Genomic DNA, 25,118 nt, shown 5'->3' with positions numbered 1-25,118 from the left:
CTGATTTCCAGGAAATAGGATTAGGTTAGCCATTCAGTGACATCACTTCCCGATTCCAACTGGTCCACTGAATCAAACCAGTCCCTCCCCCACATCGTCAATTAATCCAGGAAACATGGGTATGGGGGTGGAATCCTCATATCTTCAATGCTTTAATAATCCAGTTTACATTGAGAGGGGGTAGGGGGTGAGAATATTTCCCTGTGATTTCACTTTTCTCCTCTGGTTCCCTGCAGGAGATTAATGTTTAATTCCTGGAAGGCTGGCTATTTTAGTGACAAGTTTAAAGTTTATTTATTAGTGTCACAAGTAGGCCTACATTAACACTACAATGAAGTTACTGTGAAAACCCCCTACTCACCACACTCTGGTGCCTGTTCAGGTACACTGAGGGAGACTTTAGCATGGCCAATTCCCCCAACCAGTACACTTTTAGGACTGTGGGAGTAAACCAGAGCACCCGGAGGAAACCCATGCAGACATGGGGAGAACGTGCAGACTCCACACAGGCAGTGTGCCCAGCCGGGCATCAAACCCAGGTCCCTGTCGCTGTGAGGCAGCAGCGTTAATCACTTTGCCACTATGCCGCCTACAAGGGATTATAAATAGTTATCTATTTTGGTAAATGCAATTGATTGAAAATAACGAGGAAAGATTCACCATAAACCATGAAATGCAGTATGATATTAACACAAAAAGAAGAAAACAAACTAGTAATTTCCCACTTTTTAAAATAATTTGATTTATTATTGTTACATGTATTAGTATACAGTGAAAAGTATTGTTTCTTGCGCGCTATACAGACAAAGCATACCGTTCATAGAGAAGGAAAGGTGAGAGTGCAGAATGTAGTGCTACAGTCATAGCTAGGGTGTAGAGAAAGATCAACTTAGTGCAAGGTAAGTCCATTCAAAAGTCTGATGGCAGCAGGGAAGAAGCTGTTCTTGAGTCGGCTGGTGCGTGACCTCAGATTTTTGTATCTTTTTCCCAACCGAAGAAGGTGGAAGAGAGAATGTCCGGGGTGCATGGGGTCCTTAATTATGCTGGCTACTTTTCCGAGGCAGCGGGAAGTGTAGACAGAGTCAATGGATAGGAGGCTGGTTTGTGTGATGGACTGGGCTTTGTTCACGACCCTTTGTAGTTTCTTGTGGTCTTGGGCAGAGCAGGAGCCATACCAAGCTGTGATACAAAAATATTTTTTTCCCATGGGGCAGCTTTTTAAAGCTATAACCCACCATGCCTCACGATTCCAGATGGCATTGGCTAACTTTTTTTAAAAATCCTTTTTCTACCCCACCCCCGACCTCCCCGAAGATGTACACTTCTTCAATCTCTGTATCGAACAAAGAATCTTAATGCACGCCACCAGTTTTTACAGAATAGGTTTTTTTGTAATCTCAGTGCAATTCCCTCCTCCCTTCCTTACGTTTCAGCTGATGGGCAGTCTGTCCCGGGAATTTTGCTGAGAGTTGTTTCACTGAGAGTTGTTTCACTGGTTGTTCCAAACGTCAGTCAGTGGCGAGTTCCTCTTTCAGTGGAGTACAGAGAGGCAGAGGCTGCGTACACTGACAATCGGTGCGGCCGTACGATCCCGAGGGAGCAGGAGGAGTGAATGAGACCCAAGTTATTCCGGTAGGTAAAGGGGCTTCACCTCTCTGTACCTTGAGAAAGGCTTCAGAGGTCTCAGGAACGTACACAGGCGGAAGAGGAGAGGGCACTGAGTTGTGTTTTAAAGGGACGATAGGTGTGTTTACCAGTCTGTTCTTGATACAATAGCACGAGGAAACCAACCCTTTGGCTTTTCTTCTCACTTTCGCCTTTCGTTCTAAATGAGCCAGAGAGGGTCTGGTGCTCAATAAAAATGCAGAGAAATCAACTCGTGATTCCTAACATTAATAGCATTGCGCAATGCTTGGAGGTTTGCCTGGGCTGAATGATCCAGTTTCATTTCATACTGTATGTTTATGTATTATGTATGTTTAATACTGTATTTGCTAGCACAGTACCGTGCCCCTCGCCTGAGGTGTGATGATCCTCAGGTTAAAATCGTTACTTGTCAGCTCTCCTTCCCCCCACGGGGAGAGCATCCAGTGCTCCTCTGGGACTAAGGCGATTTTACCCTTTAAAGCCTTCTTTCCAGCTGCCTCCAGATTAATTCAAGGCTATGGGCCAAGTACTGGTGGATGAGATCAGGTGAGAGTTCAGGTGTTTCTCGTGTGTGGGTGCAGACTCGGACGGCCTCTTCTGCACTGTGTGATTCTATGATAAAGGGCACATCTTGAACCAGAAAGAGAAATGCTGGAAATATGCACCAAACCCTTTTTGGTGGCAGGTTTAGTGTTTTGTTGAAAGACTCACGCTCCATCAGAACTGTCTAGAGATTACAATTTGATTTGATTTGATTTGATTTATTATTGTCGCATGAATTAGTATACAGTGAAAAATATTGTTTTTTGCGCGCTATACAGACAAAGCATACCGTTCATATAGGAGGAAAGGAGAGAGTGCAGAATGTAGTTTTACAGTCATAGCTAGGGTGTAGAGAAAGATCAACTTAATGCAAGGTAGATCCATTCAAAAGTTTGATGGCAGCAGGGAAGAAGCTGTTCTTGAGTCGGTTGGTACATGTCCTCAGACCTTTGTAAGTTTCTCCTGACGGAAGAAGGTGGAAGAGAGTATGTCTGGGGTACGTGGGGTCCTTAATTATGCTGGCTGCTTTTCCAAGGCAGCGGTAAGTGTAGACAATGTCAATGGATGGGTGGCTGGTTTACATGATGGACTGGGCTTCATTCACGGCTCTTTGTAGTTTCTTGCAGTCTTGGGCAGAGCAGGAGCCATGCCAAGCCGTGACTCGCACATCAACCTGACTCGCACATCTTTGGACTGTGGGGGGAAACCAGAGCACCCGAAAGAAACCCACGCAGACATGGGGAGAACGTGCAAACTCCACACAGACAGTGACCTGTGGCCAGAATTGAACCCGGGTCCCTGGCACTGTGAGGCAGCAGTGCTAACCACTGTGCCACCATGCCGCCCCTTTTAAGGCCCTTTTATAAAGCCCATATATTACACCATGTAATGCAGAATGCAACATTCCACTCAGGTAGAATTTGTGTGTTTTCTTAAAAATACAGAATTTATTTAGGAAATAAGTTCAGTTTCAGTCAAACAATTTATTATCTTGAGGGTGAAAGTCATAATCCTGACTTTGAAAGTGTTGATGCGGTCCTCCAGACTACACTTCGGCAGTTGCAAAACAATTGCCTTTGGTTCTTTATTCCTTTTTTAAAATTTGAAGTGTGATACATAGGAAACGTGTGCGACATGTACTGAGATCATAATTCGTTTCCAGCAGAGTTACTCAGGTAAAGGCAAAATACTGCGAATGCTGGAATCTGAAACGAAAACAGAAAATGCTGGAAAATCTCAGCAGGTCTGACAGCATCTATGGGGAGAGAATTGAGTAAGAAGTTTAACAACACCAGGTTAAAGTCCAACAGGTTTATTTGGTAGCAAAAGCCACACAAGCTTTCGGAGCCTTAAGCCCCTTCTTCAGGAGAGAATTGAGCCAATGTTTCGAGTCTGGATGACCCTTCGTCAGAGCTGAAGACAAGGAAAATCGGACAACATTTGTACAATGGGGATGGGGGGGGAGTGGTAATTGATAGGGATGGCATAGACAAAGGGAATGATAAACGCTGAGAAAGGTGCTAAAAGCGTCCATTAAGGGATCAGAATGGGAAAATGGTAAATTACTCAGGTAATGTGCTGCTTTATCAAGATAGGAGCCTTATACAATATCCTGTTTTTGGATTTTTCACTATTTGGTTCATAATGTAAATTAAGCCAACTTTTTTAAGATGGTGCAGTTAAATTAGATCAGCTCACAAGTGATTCAATCCTCATAACATGTAAACATCGACAGATCAATTCACTAGTTAGGTCTCGGCTGTAGTATTGCCACCAATTCTTAGCACCACACCTATGAATTTCCTCAGCGTTCTTTCTTACATTTGTACCAGGGATGAGGGCCTTGTGTTACAGGGAGAGACAAGAGAAGCTGGAATTGTTCTTAGAGAAAATTAAGGAGAGATTGAATAAGATGTTGCCATGGAGTGGGCACAGTGGAACAGTGGTTGGCACTGCTGCCTCACAGCGCCAGCGACCCGGGTTCGATTTCCAGCTTGGGTCACTGTCTGTGCAGAGTCTGCACGTTCTCTCCTTATCTGCGTGGGTTTCCTCTGGGTGCTCTGTTTTCCTCCCAGTTTGAAAGATGTGCTGGTTAGGTGCACTGGCCATGCTAAATTCTCCCTCAGTGTACCCGAACAGGCGCCGTAGCGTGGTGACTAGGGGATTTTCACCATAACTTCATTGCAGTGTTAATGTGAGCCTACTTGTGACACTAAAAAATAAGTAACATAAATCAGCTGGTTGGTTTACAAATGACCTTCAGTCTCAAGTATTTATCAATCCTTTTTTTGGGAAGATATAAGTGAACATGGGGGGGGTACTCTGGTACTTACAGGAAGAGATTCTATTATTTATCTAAGTCTTGCTATCATATGACTGGGCAGTTGATCAAAATATTGATCACAGAGAATGCAACATCCGCTTACTGGAGGAAATAATGATCAAGAGAATATCAAATTGACACAAACAATTTGGAATACCGTGCAGTACAAAATATCTTGAGTTAAGGTCAGAAAGTTTAAGTGCTGGGTGATGATAAAGAGGTCAGTTAGGAGGCAACAAATGTTCTGGCTTTGATCTATTGTGTTTTTTTGTTTTATCCCTGTTCATTCAAAGTGTGCTGAGATTTGAAAAGTGGCAGGCAGGAAATGCAAGCTGGACCTTCAAAATAGCCAATCTCTAGTGATATTAGTCTTGCCAAGTTGAAGGATATTCTTTTTTTCTAAAAAAAACAGCGAGGATTCAGGACCACTGATTTTTATACTGAGTGAACAAGTGAAATAGTTCTTGATATTCTGGTTTTTGTTGAAGTTCTGAACTTCCTGATTTGGTCTATTTTTCTGTGGAGAGCGTTAATTGATGGCTTTGATCATAATATGTTCCATTACTTAGGTACTCAATTTCTTAATCTACCACCTTTCCTTTAACTGAAGGTACATAGCAGAATGGAGGTAGGGAATTTGGTGGTGGACAGTACAGCATTGGTTTAGGGTTGTTGAAATCTACAGGATTTTAGTAGGGATAGAATCATAGAATCCTACAACGCAGAAGGAGGCCATTCGGCCCATCAAGCCTGCACCGATGACAGTCACACCCAGGAGCCATTCCCATAATCCCACCTATTTTCCCTGCTAATTCCCCTGCCACTAAGGGGCAATTTAGCATGGTCAATCCACCTAACCCACATATCTTTGGACCATGGGAGGAAACCAGAGCACCTGGAGGGAACCCACGCAGACACGAGGAGAAGGTGCAAACTCCACACAGACAGTCACCCGAGGCTGGAATTGAACCTGGGTTCCTGGTGCTGTGAGACAGCATGCTGACCACTGTGCCACCATGCTGCCCATAAGGGTGCAGTACAGGAGGAGTCATCCTGTGATTTGAAGGACTTGGTTGGAAGTCATGTAGATTGGTAGCAATGAGTGAGTGATTTGAAGGGTTGTTTATGATTGTGGTTGAGATATGGAGTGGGGAAATCCCTGGTGTTTCGTAGAGCTGCGGCGATTCTTCAGTTGGGAGCATTCAGTAAGGAATACTGAGAATTTGCAATGCCTGAAAGGTGGGAGGTCCTTGTTTTTGTTAGGAGGGTGGAAAAATGTTGTTTTGGCGAAGGTTGAGGGTTTTAAGATTGGGTTGTACTGAAGTGAAGCTGAAGCAAAATTGAAAGTTTAAAGTTAAAGTTTATTTATTAGTCACAAGTAGGCTTACCTTAACACTGCAATGAAGTTACTGTGAAAATCTCCTACTTGCCACACTCTGGCACCTGTTAAGGTACAGAGGAAGAATTTAGCACGGCCAATGCACGTAGCCAGCACGTCTTTCAGACTGTGGGATGAAACCGGAGAACCTGGGGGGAAACCCACACAGACACGGGGGAGAACGCGCAGACCCCGTACAGACAGTGACCCAAGCCGGGAATCGAACTCAGGTCCCTGGAGCTGTGAGGCAGCAGCGATAGCCACTGTGGCATCATGCCGCCCAATGACTTTCGACTTCAACCTCTTCATTAACTTGTCATGCTGTTTGTTTGGCATGCACCTGTGGACGAACAGAGATCTCCTTCAAATAGAATTGGGAAGACTAAAGCCATTGTCTTTGGTCCCTGCTACAAATTCTGTTCTTTAGTCACCAATTCCGTCCGTCTCGCTGACCATTGTCTGAGGCTGAACCAGATTGCTTGTTACTTTGGCATCCTCTTGGACTACGAGATGAACCTCCAACTGCATATCTGCTTCATCGCCAACCAGTTGTCTTCCATCTCATAGCCTATCTCTTACCTGGTCTCAGCTCATTTGCTGCTGAAACCAACATTCTGTGCCTGTGTTACTAGACTTGATTTAAGAGAGGAGGCGATGGCCTAATGGTATTATCAATCGACTATTAATCCAGAAACTCAGCTAATGTTCTGGGGACCTGGGTTCGGATCCCGTCACGGCAGATGGTGGAATTTGAATCCAATAAAAAATATCTACAATTTAGATCATGAGTCAATTGTCGGAAAAACCCATCTGGTTCACTAATCTCCATTAGGGAAGGAAATCTGCTGTTCTTATCTGGTCTGGTCTACATGTGACTCCAGAGTCACAGCAATGTGGTTGACTCTAAACAAGGGCAACTAGGATTGGGCAATAACTGCTGGCCAACCAATGACGCCACGCCCATTAAAAAAAAATTTTCAAAGCCTCTGATCTATCATCCTTTTTAAATGTGAGCTCATCCAAAAATCTGCCCATATCCTAACTTCAAGCAAGTCCTGTTTGGCCCTAATCTCTTTCCTCACTAACTCAAAGTGGCTCCCGTCCGGACAGTGTTTCCAAATCTTTCTATGGTCAGGACCCTCCCTATCTGTATAACCTCATCCAGCCCCATATTCCTTTGCTATCTCTATGCTCCTCCAATTTTCGCCTCGAGCATCTCTAATTTTAATCACTCCATCATTATAAGATGCTATATAAATGCAAGTTGTTATAGAAACAGGATAGGCCATCGAGACCGCTCTGCCATTCAACCAGCTCATGGCTGTTTGTTTACCTTAACACCACTTTCCCGTGCTATCTCCATATCCACTGATGTCATTAGTCTCGAGAACTCTATTGATTTTTGTTTGCTCATTGATCAAGCTTCCACAGTCCTCTGGGGTAGAGAATTCCAAAGAATCACCACCCTCTGAGTGAAGAAATTCCACTTCATCTCAGTCTTAAGTAGTTTACTTCTTAGCCTGACATTATGCCTCCAGATTTTAAATTGCCAGCCAAGGGAAACATCTTATCTACACCCACCCTGTCACAACTGTCAGAATTCTGTAAGATTCGATGAGGTCACCTCTCATTCTTCAAAACTCTAGGAATACCAATCCAGTCTCCTCAGTCTCTCCTCGGAAGATAATCCCACCATCTGTGGACTCATCTGTTGAGCCTCCATTGCACTCCTTCAGTGGCAAGTATATCGCTCCTTAGATAAGGGTATCCAGATCACCAACAACCTGTCCTGGTCCCCCCATGCCGACACAATAGTAAAGAAAGCTCACCAATGCCTACTTTCTCAGAAGACTAAAGAAATTTGGCATGTCAGCTACGACTCTCACCAACTTTTACAGATGCACCATAGAAAGCATTCTTTTTCGCTGTATCACAGCTTGGTATGGCTCCTGCTCTGCCCAAGACCGCAAGGAACTACAAACGGTGTGAATGTAGCCCAATCCGTCACGCAAACCAGCCTCCCATCCACTGACTCTGTCTACACGTCCCGCTGCCTCGGCAAAGCAGCCAGTATAATTAAGGACCCCACGCACCCCGGACGTTCTCTCTTCCACCTTCTTCCTTCGGGAAAAAGATATAAAAGTCTGAGGTCATGTACCAACCGACTCAAGAACAGCTTCTTCCCTGCTGCTGTCAGACCTTTGAAAGGATTTATCTTGCATTAAGTTGATCTTTCTCTACACCCTAGCTTTGACTGTAACACTACATTCTGTACTCTCTCGTTTCCTTCTCTATGAACGGTATGTTTTGTCTGTATAGCGCGCAAGAAACAATACTTTTCACTGTATGTTAATACATGTGACAATAATAATTCAATTCAAATCAGCATTGTACACAATACTCCAGGTGAGGTCTCACCAAATCTCTGTACAACTGCAACAAGACTTCTTTCCACCTGTACTCAAGTCCCCTTGTGATCAAATACTATTTACCTTCCTAATTGCTAGCTGCACCTGCATGCTAACTTTTAGTGACGCATCAACCAGGACACCCTCGTTCCTTTGGACACCTGCACTTCCCAACTGCTCACCATTTAAGAAATATTCTGCCTTTCTGTTTTTTGCTACCTAAGTGAATAACTTCACACTTATTCACATTATATTCCATCAGTCATGTTCCAACCCAGTCACTTAATCTAGCCAAACCCTTGTGAAACCTCCTTGCATCCTCTTCACAACTTGCATTCCGCCCAGTTTGGCGTCATCAGCAAATTTGGAAATATTGCAAATGGTCCCCACGTCCAAATAATCAAGTTAAAAGCAAAGTACTGCAGATGCTGGAATCTGAAACAAAAACAGAAAAATGCTGGAAAATCTCAGCAGGTCTGACAGCATCCACGGAGAGAGAATAGAGTCAACATTTCGAGCCTAGATGACTCTTCGTCAACTCTGACGAAGGGTCATCTAGATTTGAAATGTTGGCTCCAAATGATCAATATAGATTGTGAACCTAGCACTGATCCTTGCCATCCTGGCCTGTCATCCTGAGAATGATGAATGATCCATTTATTCCTACTCTCTGCTTTCTGTCTGTTAATTAATTCTTAATTCATGCTAGTATATTTCTCCCTACCCCAAGGCCTCTAATTTTATTGATCAAAAGCCTTCTGAAAATCCAAATATACCGCATCAACTGGTTCTGCTTTATCAATGCGACAAGTAATATCCTCAAAAAATTCCAAGTTTGTCAAAATGATTTCCCTTTCATAAATCCATGTTGACTCTGCCAATTTTACCATTCTTTTCTCAATGTCCAATTGTCACATCCTTTATAATAGATTCTAACATTTTCCCTACTACTGATGTCAAACTAGCAGGTCTCGTAGTTCTCCATTCTCCCTCTTCCCTCTTTTTAAATAGTGGAGTAACATTTAACTATTTTCAGTCTACAGGAACCTTTCCAGAATATATAGGGCGTGATTTTCCTGGCCCGCTGTGCTGCTTGAGTTGTGCAGCGGGCTGGGAAATATCAGTGGGGAGGCTAAAGCGGGTATGATCTCATCCCTTATTAACAGTGTACCGCACCTCCTTTCCCGTTTGCCTATCTCTCCTAAATGCCGAATATCCTTGGATTTTCAGTTTCCAGTCTTGGTCACCCTGTAGCCAGGTCTCCGTAATAGCAATTAAATCATAGCCGTTTACCTTAATTTGTGCATTCAAATCATTTACGTTTTTGCGAACACTATGCGCATTCTGAGAGAGTGTCTTTAGTTCTGCTTTTTTAACATTATTCTCAATTCAGATCCTATTTGATGCCTGCCTATGTTTCTTCTGCCTTCTATTTTTTGCTCTCTATTTTCCTACTTCCCTTTACAAGTATTGTTTCCCCTGAATCTAAACTCCCTTTCAGATTCCCTCTCCTCTGCCGATCTGGTTTAAACCCAGCTGCACTAGCAAATTTCCCAGCGAGGTTGTTAGCCCTGGTCTTGGTAAGACACAGTCCCACCTGTCCCAGAACCAATTTCAATGCCTCAGAAATCTGATGCCCTCCCTCCTACACCCGTTCTCCAGCCATGTGTTCAATCGCTCAATGCTCCTCCTGTGCTTATTAGCATGGGGGACTGGGAATAAACCAGAAATTACTGCTTTACAGGTCCTGCTTTTCAATCTGCTCCCTAGTTTCTTGAATTCTGCTTTCAGGATCTCATCCTCCTGTCTAAGTAACTGGTACCAACGTGACATCCTTGGCCCTAGCATTAAGGAGACAACATACCATCCTGGAGTCACGTCCGCGGCCACAGAAATGCCTGTCTGTTTCTCTAACAAATTCCCTATCACAACTGCTTTTCCCCCTTTCTTCCTCCCCTCCTATACAGCTGAACTGTCCATAGAACAACTTGGCTTTGATTACATTCCTCCAAGGAACCAACGCCCTCACCAGTATCCAATGTGGAAAACCAGCGTACAAGCAGGACCTCAGGGGAGTGCTGCACTACCTCCCTGGTTCTTGTGGACTGTCTGGTGGTCACCCATTCCCTTTATGCCTGAATGCTCCTAGCCTTCAGTGTGACCACCTCCCTGAACATGCTGTCCACATAGCTCTCAGCCTCGTGGGTGTGCCGCACTGACTCTCATAGCCGCTTGAGCCGAAACCCAGAGCTCATGTTTCTGCAGACGGTGACACTTCCTGCACATATGACCATCTCGGTCACTGTAGCATCCATGACTCCCCACATACTACAGAACATGCATACCATGTGAGAAAGTTGCCCTGCCATGTCCCATCTTGACTTCATTTGTGTTAACTTTATTTTACCTCAAGTTATATTCATTTTACTTGGCCTTAAATTAATAAATTGAGAAACCTGTACTTGACTTGTAATGAGAAAGGGATCTATAGTTTTCAACCACTGATTCATGAGGAACTGAAATTAAGAAGCGCGGTCACACACAATGGCTCTCCTATTCACTTCGTCAAAAAGCTAAAATGCTGGAATTCTCTCAGCCGAGATTGATGAATCTATATTCAATAAGGGGATCAATAAATACCGAATTAATGTAGTTGAGCTACAGATTAGCTTCGATCTAATTGAATGGCCAAACAAGCTCAAGAAGCTGAATAGCCCTTGTTAATTGTCTATCAATTGTGCTGAAACCCTCATTTATATTTATCTTCATTGTTTCTAGCCTTGACTTTTCCAACGCACTCCTGGCTGGTCCCCACATTCTGCCCTCTGCAAATTCCAGCTCGTCTGAAAATCTGCTGCCAGTGTCTTAAGTTGCACCAAGCCCTGTTCCTTCTCTCACCTTTGTGCACGGAGACTTATATTGGTTTCTGGTCAAGCACCATTTTGATTTTAAGTCGCTCAGCTTTTGTTTTCAAATCCCTCCATTGCCTCGTCCCTTTCTATGGGTGGGATTTTCTAGCCGCGTTTGCCCCGAAACCGGAAAACCCCGCCCGAGGTCAGCAGACCTTTCCATGGTCCGCCCCTCGCCTGCTCCGATTCCCGTGCCGGACGGAATGGGAAAATTCGCCCCCCCCCCCCCCATCTCTCTAATCCCCTCCAGATCTACAACCCTCCAAAATAGCTGTGTTTCTCTGCTTCTGCTCTCTTGTACCTACCTGATTTTAATCCACCATCAATGGCTGCAGCTTTAGTTATCGAGGGCGGATTTTCCTAAAAGTGTCACTTCTGGCAAGAAAATTGGTGCAATTCCTGTGACCGCCCCGGTGGCACGATCTGGAATGCCATCTTCAGGCATGTGAAAAACACCACGCCTGAGGAGCGAGGCATTTGATTATAACTCTGTAAATAAATGCTTTTAAAGGTGTGTGAAGATTGGCTCCAGTTCTATCCTTCACTTGCCGGTCTCATCCACCCAACCCATTAGTCCTGCTTACCTCAGTCTCATCACACCTTCCCCTCATCTTATGAGCCCCGCACCCACAGGTGGCCCATATCCCCATCCACTAACAGCTGACAAACTCAGCATTCATTAAACTGCACTAACAACACAGGCAGCAGACTGACACATTGCTCTATGAAATGTCAAAATTACACAGGCAGTAGGCAGCAGGCTTCAGAGCAACACACCCCAGATGCGACCTTCATCCTGGAGACACCCCCCCCGCCACCCACCACACCCCTGCCGGAACTTGGTGGAGAGGGAAGTTCACCTCCTTCTTCTCTCTCGAAGATCATGGCGCCTGGTTCCCGTTTTTAAAAACGAGTAATAATTTGCGCCTGCATGACATCATACCTGGTGGGTGGGATGACTCAGTGAGATCTGATGATATCCTCGCTAAGTATATAGTAATGGATTCGTAGAATCCTACAGTGCAGAAGGAGGCCATTCAGCCCATTGAGTCTGCACCGACCACAATCCCACCCAGTCCCTATCCACACAACCCCCGTGCATTTACCCTAGCTAGTCCCCCTGACACTAAGGGGCAATTTAGCATGGCCAATCCACCTAACCCGCACATTTTTGGACTGTGGGAGGAAACTGGAGCACCCGGAGGAAACCCACGCAGACATGGAGAGAGCGTGCAAACTCCACACAGTCACCCGAGGCAGCAGTACTAACTACTGTGCCAAATTGATGGAAATCAGGTTCGCGCCCTTGCTGGGTGTGGACATAGTCTTGCCATCAGGTAGTGCCCGGGAAGATCGCAGTGGGAAATCTCACTGACACAAGTCTCGTTTCTGGCCTCTTGCGATGATTTGCGCCCACGGCTAACGGGTCTGCTAAATTCTGCCCCTAGGCTACAAACTCCTTCCCCACCTCCCTACCACACTTTCTTCACTTTAAACCTACCTCTTTGACCAAGCTTTTGGTTATCTGATCCAGTATTTCCTTATGTGACTTGGTGTCATTTTTCTTATAATGTTTCCATGAAGCACTACATAAATATAAGCTGTTGCTGTCTAATAGTATATAGTTGATGGACACTAACTGGGGGTCACTTGTGTTACAATAAATAGATACAGACAGAAGCAGTGGATGTCGGTTAGGAGGTGCATGCTTGTAGCGTGTAACTCTGTAAATAAATGTTTATAACGGTGTGTGAAGATTGGCTCCAGTTCTATCCTTCACTACCTAACCTTCGGGAATGTAACATGATGGCCCAAAAGGTGAAGGCTGCAAACTATAGCTTTCCATTTGAAATTGTTTTAAATCCTTGTGATTAGAAAATGGCAGAAAGCATGTATAAAGTGGTGGGGTTTGATTACCCTCCGGTGAGTGGAAGGATGAAGTGGACATATCGACACAGGTTACACTCCTACCAAAGGGGAAATTAGATCTAACCTGGCCGTTGTTACTTTCTAGAAGAAGTAAAATCGTAAGTGAAGTATTTTCTGAGATGGGTGCCCATCAGTTGAATGGTGACGAAGGTTTGGACCTTTTTTTTTGATTCTTGGATTAAATCCACATGAATGATAATTTGATAAATGCCTATGAGGCCTGGTCAAACTTTGATAGATCTCAGAAAACAAATGGCCATTCAGTGGAAGAATAAATCATGGACTTCAATACATTAGATATAAAAGAGTGGCAACATTTGGGGATCCCTGGATCAGTACTAGCATTTAAATTGCTCAGAATTGTGCTGAGGTGTCTGACGTGGATAGGATAATGGTTCCCTCTGTTGCATCTGATGTCTGCTGCCTTGAAAAAAATTCTGGCAAAAGAATTATTTACCTTCCACCTTCATGGAACAGATGGGACATTCCGCAGTGATAAAAGGAGTGGAGGAAACATTGCCAGATGGTCCTTAATGCTGGATGTAGGTAATATTACAATGAAAGAACTAAAGACAGACAGAATGAAGATGAAAACACATTTAGCAGATCAACCTATTACAGTGGAAGACTGAATTGGAACAGCAATAATGGACAAACAAATGCCCAAGGAACAGTTACTCGGTGCTTCAGACGTGACTAAGGTATCATTTTTGTGGTGAACTACTCAAAGCAGAGGTACGGTTTTCTACCCTAGAAGAGTTGTATGCTTTTCCAAAGTTAAGCTTATTGTTTGTGCTTTTTTTGTTGTTGAATGAAATGGGGCATTTACAATGGACAAGGGCAGGACCAATTCCACAATCGGCATTGTACATAGAATTGGAAATTTGGACATTCCTCACACGTTGGACAGTTCAGTTGATGCCAGTGAGTAGATCAGGGGTGTTGTCTGGTCACTTTCCATCCATCTTTCATAGGAAAGAGCATGTTGGTGATGACAGAAGTTGCGATTGCTATAGGGCTCTAACAACAGCTGTCCATTTGAATTCACAGCTCCAATACAATGATTCACAGCCATCTGACTCGAGTGTCAAAGTCTTTTCCAACGTGTGCATTGAAGTCTCCCAAAAGAAAGATTTTTTTACTTCAATAATTGGTCAAGTTCATTGTAGACTCGCTCCCTATTCTCTAACTTGTAAATAAATACTGATGAAGGTGCCGAATTTTGTTGGATATATCAGTATCTGAACAGATATGAGTTTTTCCCGAGTGATTATCAGGTGCATCAATTTCTTAGCCAATTTCTTTCTGAAGGCAAAAATTTACTCGGTGCTCATGCCTTGTCCCATTGAGCTTACCAGATTAGTAGAAGGTGTAGTGGTTTAAAAATATTGGTTTGGATATAAAGCAGAGTAGGTTTGGCATATCATGCAGTCCAGTTTTTAGAGAGTGCTGCTCCCATTGTGGTTAATTATGCTAAGTCACCATAAAGGAGTGATGTTACATCTAAAGGAGCAACAGAGCAACTGTGAAGACTAGTTGGACACTCGGACTGGACAGGATGCCAATTTTGATGTGTTGGAGTTAAAGTAATTTGATGAAACATTTAGGGTGGGATTTTATGGCCTCACTCATCCTGAAACTGTAAAATCCCGCCCGAGGTCAACGGACCTTCCCGTGCTCCACCCCGCGCCCACTCCGATTCTGGTGGCGGGCAGGACGGTAACATTCCAGTCTTAAAGTCAAGAATTTTTGAGGACAAATTTTTAAAAATTAAATGTGGAGAAATATGTAGTTAAGTTCACATATGTAGGTGACCCAAAGAAATAACCTTACCATTTTTAAGATCAAGGCAGGGGCAGCACGATGGCACAGGGCTTAGCACTGCTGCCTCGCAGCGCCAGGGACCCGGGTCCTATTCCAGCCTCGGGTCACTGTTTGTGCGGAGTTTCCACATTCTCCCCATGTCTGCGTGGGTTTCCTCCGGGTGCTCCGGTTTTCTCCCACAGTCCAAAGATGTGCGAGTTAGGTTGATTGGACATGATAAGCTGACCCTAGTGTCAGGGGGATTAATAGGGTAAATATGTGGGGGTTACAGGGATAGAGCCTGGATGGGATTGTGGTTGGTGCAGACTCGATGGGCCGAATGTCCTCCTTCTGCACTGTAGGGATTCTATGATTCGAAGTCCTCAACTGCCTGATTTGTTTTACTAAAATAATTGCATACATCAAGAAATTGTTCGGTGTCCTGGCGGAGCAGCGGCTCACAATGTTATACTTTGTAGAGAATATGGAAGTTTCAGTTTAATTTATTTTGAAATTTTGATTATACATATAAATTCTAATTTTTATTTGAAGAGAGAAGGGAGTCTTATTAATTGTGTGCACAGTAAGAAGTCCCACATAAGTGACTCACCTGATGAAGGAGTAGTGCTCCGAAAGCTCGTGATACCAAATAAACCTGTTGGACTTTAACCTGGTGTTGTGAAATTTTTTATTATGCACACCTCAGTCCAACGCCGGCATCTCCTCAGTATTATTAATTGTGTACAAGTAGTTGGCATTCACTTCAACTGCTATAAATCAACACAGATTGAATTATTGTGTTCAGAGATGCACGCTTGTCATTTGTAACTCTGTAAATAAATGTGCATAGAAGTGTGTAAAGATTGGTTCCAGTACTATCCTTCACCAAATATCTTTTTAGAGTATATTAACCCCGTTCCTTATTACTTGATCTTTCATGGAGTTTGTTTAGAGAGAAATATTTTTAAGTGTGCCTCCGTTGCAACACCTCTCTGTGAATTTGCATGTACTGTTCTCATTAGTTTCTCAAGTACATTTCATGTTATATGAACAAATTACTTCATGAGGGTGTACATTCTGACATGCTCACACAATATCGACTCATGGGGGCAGGATTTTATGCCCTCGCTCATCCCGAAACCATAAGATCCCGCACGAGGTCAACAGACGATTCCATTGTCCGCCCCTCGCCCGCTTCGATCCCCATGACAAGACGGTAAAATTCCGGCGATGAAGTATAAAGTCGAAATAGATATTTTTTTCAAAACGGAATTGAGAGGTCAGGTGGTCTTGTCTCTCCTGTCAACTACTTCCCCCCCACTGAGTTATGTCTCAACAATGTCATTAAAATGCAATTGACCTTTTTTTGGACTTATGTTTGAGAAGTTATTAAAATGCAAACTAACCTTCCTGTGGTTAGTGATTGCCCTTTCCAAGTAATTAAGTATATTTGTTTAACAATACTGTTTGAAAACTTGAGAACTAAAGTTGAAATCCAGAGAATGATTGTGAAAAAACTCTTAATCATCACAATGGTACGTGAATGGATTATACTCATAGAGTCATAAAAGTTTACAGTAGGAAAACAGGCCCTTCGGCCCAACTTGTCCATGCCGTCTTTTTTTTTAAACCCCTAAACTAATCCCAATTGCCCGCATTTGGCCCATATCCCTCCATACCCATCGTACCTATGAAACTGTCTAAATGCTTTTTAAAAGACAAAATTGTACCCGCCTTTACTACTACCTCTGGCAGCTTGTTCGAGACACTCGCCACCCTCTGTATGAAAACATTGCTCCTCTGGACCCTTTTGTATCTCTCCCCTCTCACCGTAAACCCATGCCCTCTAGTTTTAGACTCCCCTACCTTTGGGAAAAGATATTGACTAGCTGATCTGTGCCCCTCATTATTTTATAGACCTCTGTAAGATCACCCCTCAGCCTTCTACACTCCAGAGAAAAAAGTCCCAGTCTACCCAGTCTCTCCTTATAACTCAGAACTAAACTCGGAATTTCAAATGTTTCAAAAGAATGGTACAGCAAATAAAGTTTTTAAAGTTAAAGTTTATTTTATTAGTGTCACATGTAGGCTCACATTAACACTGCAATGAAGTTACTGTAAACATCCCCTAGTCGCCACAGTTTGGTGCCTGTTCGGGTACACTGAGGGAGAATTTAGCATGGCTAATGCGCCTAACCAACATGTCTTTCGGACAATGGGAGGAAACTGGAGCACCCGGAGGAAACCCACGCAGACACTAGGAGAATGTGCAGATTCTGCACAGACAGCGACCCAAGCCGGGAATCGAACCCGGGTCCCTGGCACTGTGAGGCAGCAGTGCTAACCACTGTGCTACTGTGCTGCCCATAGGAGCACCACTAGAATTATATTGAATTTATTTATAAAATGGTACCGTTTCCATTTTATCAGTTACACGCTACATGTTGCACCATTAGTTTATCAGTGACATTTGCAAAACCTGCTGTTAGCAAGATATGTCTGGGGTATCACATGTCAAAACAGGTGCAATTCCTTTATCTCTACTGCCAGAGTTACTTTAGACTCTCAATGAACCGTGGAAATTGATGTAAATTATGTAAAGAAGCCAGCAACTGAAACAAGCTCGGAATTTTTGAAATTTCTACCAAAGGATTGTATATGATGTGCGCTGTTTTGAAGTTGAAATGGATCAAAAGATGGAATATGCACCCACTCAGCAGTCTGTAAATCTCCTTCAATGTTTTAAAAGTTTTTTTGGAGTTTATTTATTAGTGTCATAGGTAGGCTTACCTTAACACCGCAATGCAGTTACTGTGAAAATTCCTGAGTCACCACCCTTCACGGCCTGTTCGGGTACACTGAGGGAGAATTTAGCATGGCCAATGCACCCAACCAGTACATCTTGGGAGGAAACCGGAGCACCCGGAGGAAACCCACGCAGACACTAGGAGAATGTGTAGACCCCACAGAGACAGTGACTCAAGCCGGGAATCAAACCCGGGCCCCTGGTACTGTGAGGCAGCAGTGCTAATCACTGTGCAATATATCATTGTGCACGGTCTCCCCATGTCTGCGTGGGTTTCCTCCGGGTGCTCCGGTTTCCTCCCACTGTCCAAGAGACGTGCTGGTTAGGCGCATTGGCCATGCTACATTCTCCCTCAGTGTACCCGAACAGGCGCCGGAGTGTGGCAACTCAGGGATTTTCACAGCAACTTCATTGCAGTGTTAATGTAAGCCTACTTGTGACCAATAAATAAACTTTGTACCTCAGCGTATACCCATGTGACGGTCTCCCCAAACATTGAAGCTTGCACAATGTGACTGGTTGATGGGGGAGTTCCGTGCAGGAAGCAGCCTAATGTAATGTCACGTTACAGTAAATGAAAACAAAAAAATCCATGCTTTGTTTTAAGAAAGTGCTTCACCCAACAAAAATTCACCTTGTGTTTTGAGATCATGTAACTTTCTGAGTTTAGGAACTTTGACTCACTGACATGCTTGTATCAAACCACATTTACTGCACAGTTGGTTTTTTTTTTGGAGGCGGGGAATTTATTGAGGTTTTAATTTGAGGCAAAACACATTTCAGCACAATTGTGTATGTGACAAGTGCCCTGACTTTCCACCTTCCTTCAGTTCAAGTTGAATCAAACACTCAAGAAGCCGGTTAACCTTGCTGGTTATCCTTGAAATGCAAAGTTAAGAACTTCTTTTGTAAAAGCTTGTGATGCATTAATAATTTTGAGTTAAATGAAATGATACTTGTCTTTTTAACCTTGGCAGTTAATTGACTCATGACAGGATGCAATACCTGGCACTAGGGTTTTTGCTGCTAAGCCATTTCCTGGCTAATGTCGACACTATTCCGTTGGAAGAGCTGGACAATGGGGGCAAACACTGGGTGGTACTAGTTGCTGGATCTAATGGCTGGTACAACTACAGACATCAGGTACTGCACTAGATAGAACGGCGTGGATAATGTGAAGGAATTGATTATTCACAATTCAAGTTTTATTAACTTCCTTTACGATGTTGATGTTTTTACAATGTTGAAAAGTACTTGGAGTAATCATGCCGAGGCATTTTTAAGAAAGGTTGTTTTATTTCTGACAGCAAATTCAATTAGCCTTGCCTGCCTAGCAACTGAGTCTAAATAAAACAGAAACTGCATTTCAGTTACAGCACCTTATCTAAAACACCATTCTATGACATTGACAGTTAATCAAACTCACAAGATGTTCCAGTGCAAGAGTTGGAGTAAATGTTTTAGACAATTGGCTTTTCATTGCTATTTTTAATCACCCTGACTCATAGTACCAGAGTGTTCTTTATTGTGCATGCTTGAAGTGTTTCTCATTCGACAAGCTTTTGAGGGGCAGTTCCTCTACCCATAGTTTACCGAAATCGATATTAAAATTTAAAGCCTCCATTGTCCAAGATAATCCCACCTTCATCGTGTATAATTGGTTGAGGGATCCCCTCTTTATACCACTCAGATCCCACTCTGCAGCTTGGTTGCCATTGGGAATAGACAGGCTGGGGGCATGTCACTTGGTGGCTGCATGTCTGAGGAAGCAGAGCTTCCAACTAATACTGCTTAAAGAACATCCCCCAATCCACTGAATTATTTAATTTTGGTGTACTGCTAAGGCCTCTGATTTATTTTTGCTCTTGTTGTTATCTACATTGCATTGGGGATTAATCTTTAATTCTTGGAGACTTTGGACGGCCCAACAGTTGACAGCCTTGACGCGTGGTCAGTGCTATTTGAGGGGGCCATACAGGGAGAGAGTGTGAATGGAATCAGCCATATTGCCTCGTAGCACTCTTTCCATGCTTCACTTTCTTCAGATATGGTTTTCCGTGAGGAGGGCAAGATTGTTGGAGTTTAACCCTTAATTCTGTGCGTCATTTAATCGTTTTCTGTTTGCTTTGGGTTATATCTCTAATTGGGGAGGCAGTGGCGCAGTGATATTGTCACTGGGCTAGTAATCCAGGGACCCAGGGCAAAATCCGTGTTCAAATCCCACCATGGCAGATGGTGAAATTTAAATTCAATAAAATATCAGGAATTAAAAGTCTAACAATGACCGTGAAACCATTGTTGTAAAAAAAAACCTATCTGGTTCACTAATGTCCTTCAGGGAAGGAAATCTGTCCTCCTTACCCGGTCTGGCCTACATGTGACTCTAGATCCACAGCAATGTGGTTGACTCTTAAATGCCCTCTGAAATGGAGGGCAGTTACGGAAGGGCAATAAATGCTGGGCCCAGTCAGTGACAGCCACATTCCATAAAATGAATAATAAAAAAATTACCCATTCTATTTCATACACACCTAAAACTGACCTTAAATTTTCATTAGGGCTCACTACTGTAGCTTTATTTATATTCAAAGCACTTTATAATGAGAATATATATATATATATTTATACTTATTTAATCTAATAAGAGTTTTACCTCAACAATAGGCCGATATATGCCATGCCTACCAGATAGTCCACCAGCATGGTATACCTGACGAACGGATTATCGTCATGATGTACGATGACTTGGCTCTGAATGAAGAGTAAGTATGTTATGAATCAGTTGAAAGAAGCTTTGTTGGTGAATGCCCAGTAACTGAAGAGCTTGTGTGTTTGTTTTGCTTAACTGGCAGGAATCCTACGAAGGGTATTATTATTAACCAACCCAATGGAAATGATGTTTATAAAGGAGTAGTCAAGGATTATACACAAGAGGTAACCCTCCAATCGGAGTATTCATATTTTAACAAACAAAATCGTAACATTTGATGGTCGTATCGAAATGTTAGCTTACATTGCACGGTGGCACACTAGTTAGCACTGCTGCCTCACAGCGCCAGGGATCCAGGTTCAATCCCAGCCTCGGGTGACTGTGTGGAGTTTGCATGTTCTCCCCGTGACTGCGTGAGTTTCCTTCGGGTACTCCGATTTCCTCCCACAGCCCAAAGATGTGCGCGTTAGGTTGATTGGCCATGCTAAATTGCCCTTTGGTATGAGGGGGACTGGCAGGGTAAATACATTGGGGTTACGGGGATCCGGGATTGTTGTCAGTGCAGGCTTGATGGGCCGAATGGCCTCCTTCTGTACTGTGGGGATTCTATGATTCTATACCGTCAATTGGTGAAATTGTATCTCTCTCTGAGCTATTCCTGGGAGTTTAACTGTTAACACCCATATCAGGCATGACTAAAGTCTGTGACATGAACAAGCAAAACATTACCAGTTGTATTTGAGAGATATCTTCATTTCCCTATCTACTAAATGTTAGGAAATGCAAAATGTGGAAGGTTCAATTATCTTTGAATATGCACATTTGATTGAAATATTCTTCCACTATCCTATAACTTGGTACTAGGTCTTTGCTAATACTGAGTTGAACAAGCTGTTAGCATGTGGATTGAATTCATATAAAAAGAACCATCGTACACCTTGTCTTCCTGCGAGTATTAGAGCAGCACATCGGTGTACTGAAGCTTGATTTCTGCAGACACCCGGAAACGTTTTCTTATTTGTGACCATTTCACATCATGTTCAGACTATATTTGGGTGTCTGTCTTCGTTCAGTATTGGCATGTATGCCCCGCATGCTGGAATCAAGTACATTAATCTCAGCTGATACGTCAACTGGAGGAGTGCTGCAGTGTTTGGAATGCCGTCTTTCAGATGAGACATTAAACTAAACAAGTGTCTGCTCTCTCAGGTGGATGTCCTGGCTAAAATGTATCATTAATCAACATCGCTACATGGTGATGTGGCCACTTATATATTGTTCACTGTGGGACCTTTGGCAGCCTCCTTAAATTAAAATCCCTAAATATGAACCAGCCATATAAGTACTGTGGCTGCAAGAGCAAGGCAGAGACTTGGGGAGAGATTTTACAATCCCTCCCATTGGCACTCTGCACTTTGCCTGGATGAGTTAAGTTCCCAACTCAAAAAGCTTGCCACCATCAAACACAAAGCAACCCATTTGATCAGCACCCCATTCACCAGTTTAAACGTTCACTCCTTCCACCACTGGCACACAGTGGCAGCAATGTGTGTGCCACCTACAAGATGCATTACAGCAGCTTACTGAGAGGTTTTTGATCGCACTTTCCAAAAACCCCCGATCTCCACCACCTCGGAGAACAAAGGCAGTAGACACACGGAAACACCAACACCTGCAATTCCTCTTCCTCTCCCAAGTCACACACCGTCCTGACTTGGAACTGTGTCCTAGTCCCTATACTATCACTGGGTCAAAATCCTGGAACTCTCTCCCTATCAGCACTGTGGCTGTACCTACACCACACGGACTATAGTGTTTCAAGAAGGTAGCTCAACACCACCTTCTCAAGGTCTATTGGTGATGGGCAAGAAATTCTGGCCTTGCAATTGATGTTCACATTCCAGAGTAAAGGAAAATGACTACGCCTCAAAAGTACTTGATTGACAATGAAAGGTTTCAGGACATCATGGGATCATTTAAATATGTTGATATGAATGCAAGTTCTTTCTTTATTTACACCTCAGTTGATACAAGCTGTTATTTTCTGTATCCCTGGTATATAGAATGTGACCCCAGAAATGTTTCTGGCTGTTCTGAAAGGAGATGAAGAAGCTGTGAGGGGGAAAGGTTCTGGCAAAGTTTTAAAAAGGTAAAATGATAGTATCTTAATTAGTGTAATGGCTTATATGGATTCTGCTTTTTTGGGGGGTTTCATTTGATAACTGCTGAAGTTACTGGTGAAAATGTCTTTTTATAACAGAGATCCTCTATCAATTAAAAATGAGTAAGTGATTTCTGTGGATGTGTATAAATATAGTGACGTATGTTCATGAACATTACATTTCTTTCACCCAACCAGCATTATGTTACCTGAATCATGCTTATTCTGTATGTCATTTAGAGCAAAATTAAGCAGCTGAATACTATTCTAACATTGGCAAATTAGCTCCTGCAAAATTTGGATGCATTTTAATGGACTATATACTTGGGTAAAATTTCTATGGCTGTTACTTTTCCAAGTGCATTAAATAATGCACCAGAAATCACACCCACTGGGAATCCCTGCTATATTAACTGAATGTTATCCATTTTATAATAGCTACAATGGGGGTGAAATTCGACGTTGATGGGGACAATGATGGCAAGAGTGAATTGGTCGCTTATGTACATTCCATCCAACATCCCTTCCACTGATTCAATGATGAGGAAAAATATTTGGTTTATAACGGGGTGGCCGATTGATTACTTCCGCTTTGTGCTGCCAGGTCCACCTCCCGTAATCCTTTGAACACACCACTAAAGATATTTTATGATTAAAAAAGAAATACATTGACATGGATAACATTCTGTACTTTTGAAACTTAAACATGTAGTTTGTATTATGTTAAAATAAAAATAGGCCAAGTTTTTTAGTGGGAAATGACAGTAAACTGAATTCAACCAAGAATTTCTATATATACGCCAAATATGCGATTCTGGTGTTTTGTCTCTTTCTCTCTCTCTCTCACTCTTTCTTTCTCTCTCAAACCCTTTACCATAATGTATTTGCCCAGTGATTTGAATCATTTAATGTATATTTATTTGGGCCTTGTTATATTTCAGAGCTACAGATTTCCTTGCCATGGACGCAGCTAGTTTGACAACTCCTTGTAAATGCTTTAGTTTACTGAATTGAAAGCCATTTTGAGTCGCTCGTGGAACATCATTTCACTAATTATAGCACCAACTTTTCAATAGTATCTATTTATACAATTTTGTGCCTTTAATGTTAATAAATTGTTCAAACTGCAAAGCTTGAAAAGCCGCCATGCAAACAGGAAAATGGATTTCTAGTTTACAACTCTTTGTCTTGTCCTTTAGTTTTGAATCACTTTACAACAGTTCTGTTCTGATAGATATCTCGAACTTTGTTTTGACAGTGGCCCTAAAGATCATGTATTTGTTTATTTTGCTGATCACGGAGCCGATGGAATCTTGGCATTTCCCAACAGCGATGTGAGTAACCTCTCCTGAAAGCATCACTCATCACTTCCATTTAGGCACAATTATCTGTTACAGCTCTTTTTCACCATCTCCAGTGTCGAACGTGCTACAAGTGCAGTTGAATTGTAAGAATTTATAGTGTATCTTTCTTGAATAGAAGAAATGGTTCATGGTTTTGATCTGAAGATCAGTATGGAACATGCATCTTTTTAACAGTAACAAAATCCCCAAACTAGCAATGCGTTGTGCAGCTAGATTTACAGGACTATCTTGCCACTACTGAAGTTGTTCTTTAATGTTTATGCGTTGATTGTGCCTTTCCTCTTACCTATATTTAGTTACACTTTTTGTTGATAGGGCGGTACGGTGGTTGGCACTGTTGCCTCACAGCTTCGATTCCCGGCTTGTGCGGAGTTTGCATATTCTCCCCGTGTCTGCGTGGGTTTCTTCCGGGTGCTCCAGTTTCCTCCCACAGTCCAAAGATGTGCGGGTTAGGTGGATTGGCCATGATAAATTGCCCCTTAGTGTCAGGGGGGCTAGCTGGGGTAAATGCATTGGGTTTTGGGGATAAGGGCCTGGGTGGGATTGTGGTCGGTGTAGACTCAACGGGCCGAATGGCCTCCTCCTGCACTGTAGGACTTAATTCCTTAACTTCAAGTCTCATTGTCTTCCTATTCTGGATGTGTCATTTGAGATAAACAAATATTTTTACATGGTCTAATGCCCTTTATTTTGGCAGGGGGGCAGAGTTAATTTAACCTGTCCTCCACCTTCACATGTGGAAAAAAGTTTGTAATTTATTGGCTGGAATGTTATGGCCATTCACGCCAGTGGGATTTTCCCATCCTGCTGCAGTGAATGGAGATTTGGCTGGGTGCCAAATTCTCCGACCTTGCTGCAGCGGAGGCAAGGCGTGAACGGCGGTGGTTAAGATCGCGCCCTAGTCTTTTTTTTTCCATTTAAGTAATAATACTGCTATCAGTAAAAGAAAGCATTTCCAAAACGCTGTCCTGGAACATGGCAGCTTTGATATCAGTGACTGGGGAGAAGCTTGTTACCAATTGTTCAGAATAGTGACAACTTGTCCGTCGAGCTGCCCCACTCTTTGAGTTGCACTGAATCATAGAAGAATCATAGAATCCCGACAGATGGAGGGAGGCCATTCAGCCCATTGAGTCT

At 43.0% G+C, this 25,118-nt stretch overlaps 1 protein-coding gene across 2 annotated transcripts in view; it reads left to right on the top strand.

Moving 5' to 3' along the window:
• The first annotated feature begins 1,313 nt into the window (after window positions 1-1,313).
• Window positions 1,314-25,118, top strand: part of lgmn (legumain) — a 42,171-nt gene continuing 18,366 nt past the window's right edge. Inside the window, exons 1-6 of one of the 2 annotated variants that reach the window (XM_078234249.1) lie at window positions 1,314-1,632; window positions 18,724-18,889; window positions 20,411-20,508; window positions 20,599-20,680; window positions 22,520-22,605; window positions 23,876-23,951. In XM_078234249.1, coding sequence (XP_078090375.1) covers window positions 18,743-18,889; window positions 20,411-20,508; window positions 20,599-20,680; window positions 22,520-22,605; window positions 23,876-23,951 — 489 coding nt within the window. In that variant the 5' untranslated portion in view covers window positions 1,314-1,632; window positions 18,724-18,742. The remainder of the gene's footprint in view (window positions 1,633-18,723; window positions 18,890-20,410; window positions 20,509-20,598; window positions 20,681-22,519; window positions 22,606-23,875; window positions 23,952-25,118) is intronic. The other variant, XM_078234248.1, reaches the window with a different exon arrangement.

Source organism: Mustelus asterias, chromosome 18 (assembly GCF_964213995.1).
Source record: "Mustelus asterias chromosome 18, sMusAst1.hap1.1, whole genome shotgun sequence".
Lineage (NCBI taxonomy): Eukaryota > Metazoa > Chordata > Chondrichthyes > Carcharhiniformes > Triakidae > Mustelus > Mustelus asterias.
Note: the sequence above shows the minus strand (reverse complement) of the source record. Positions and strands in the feature narration are given on the sequence as shown.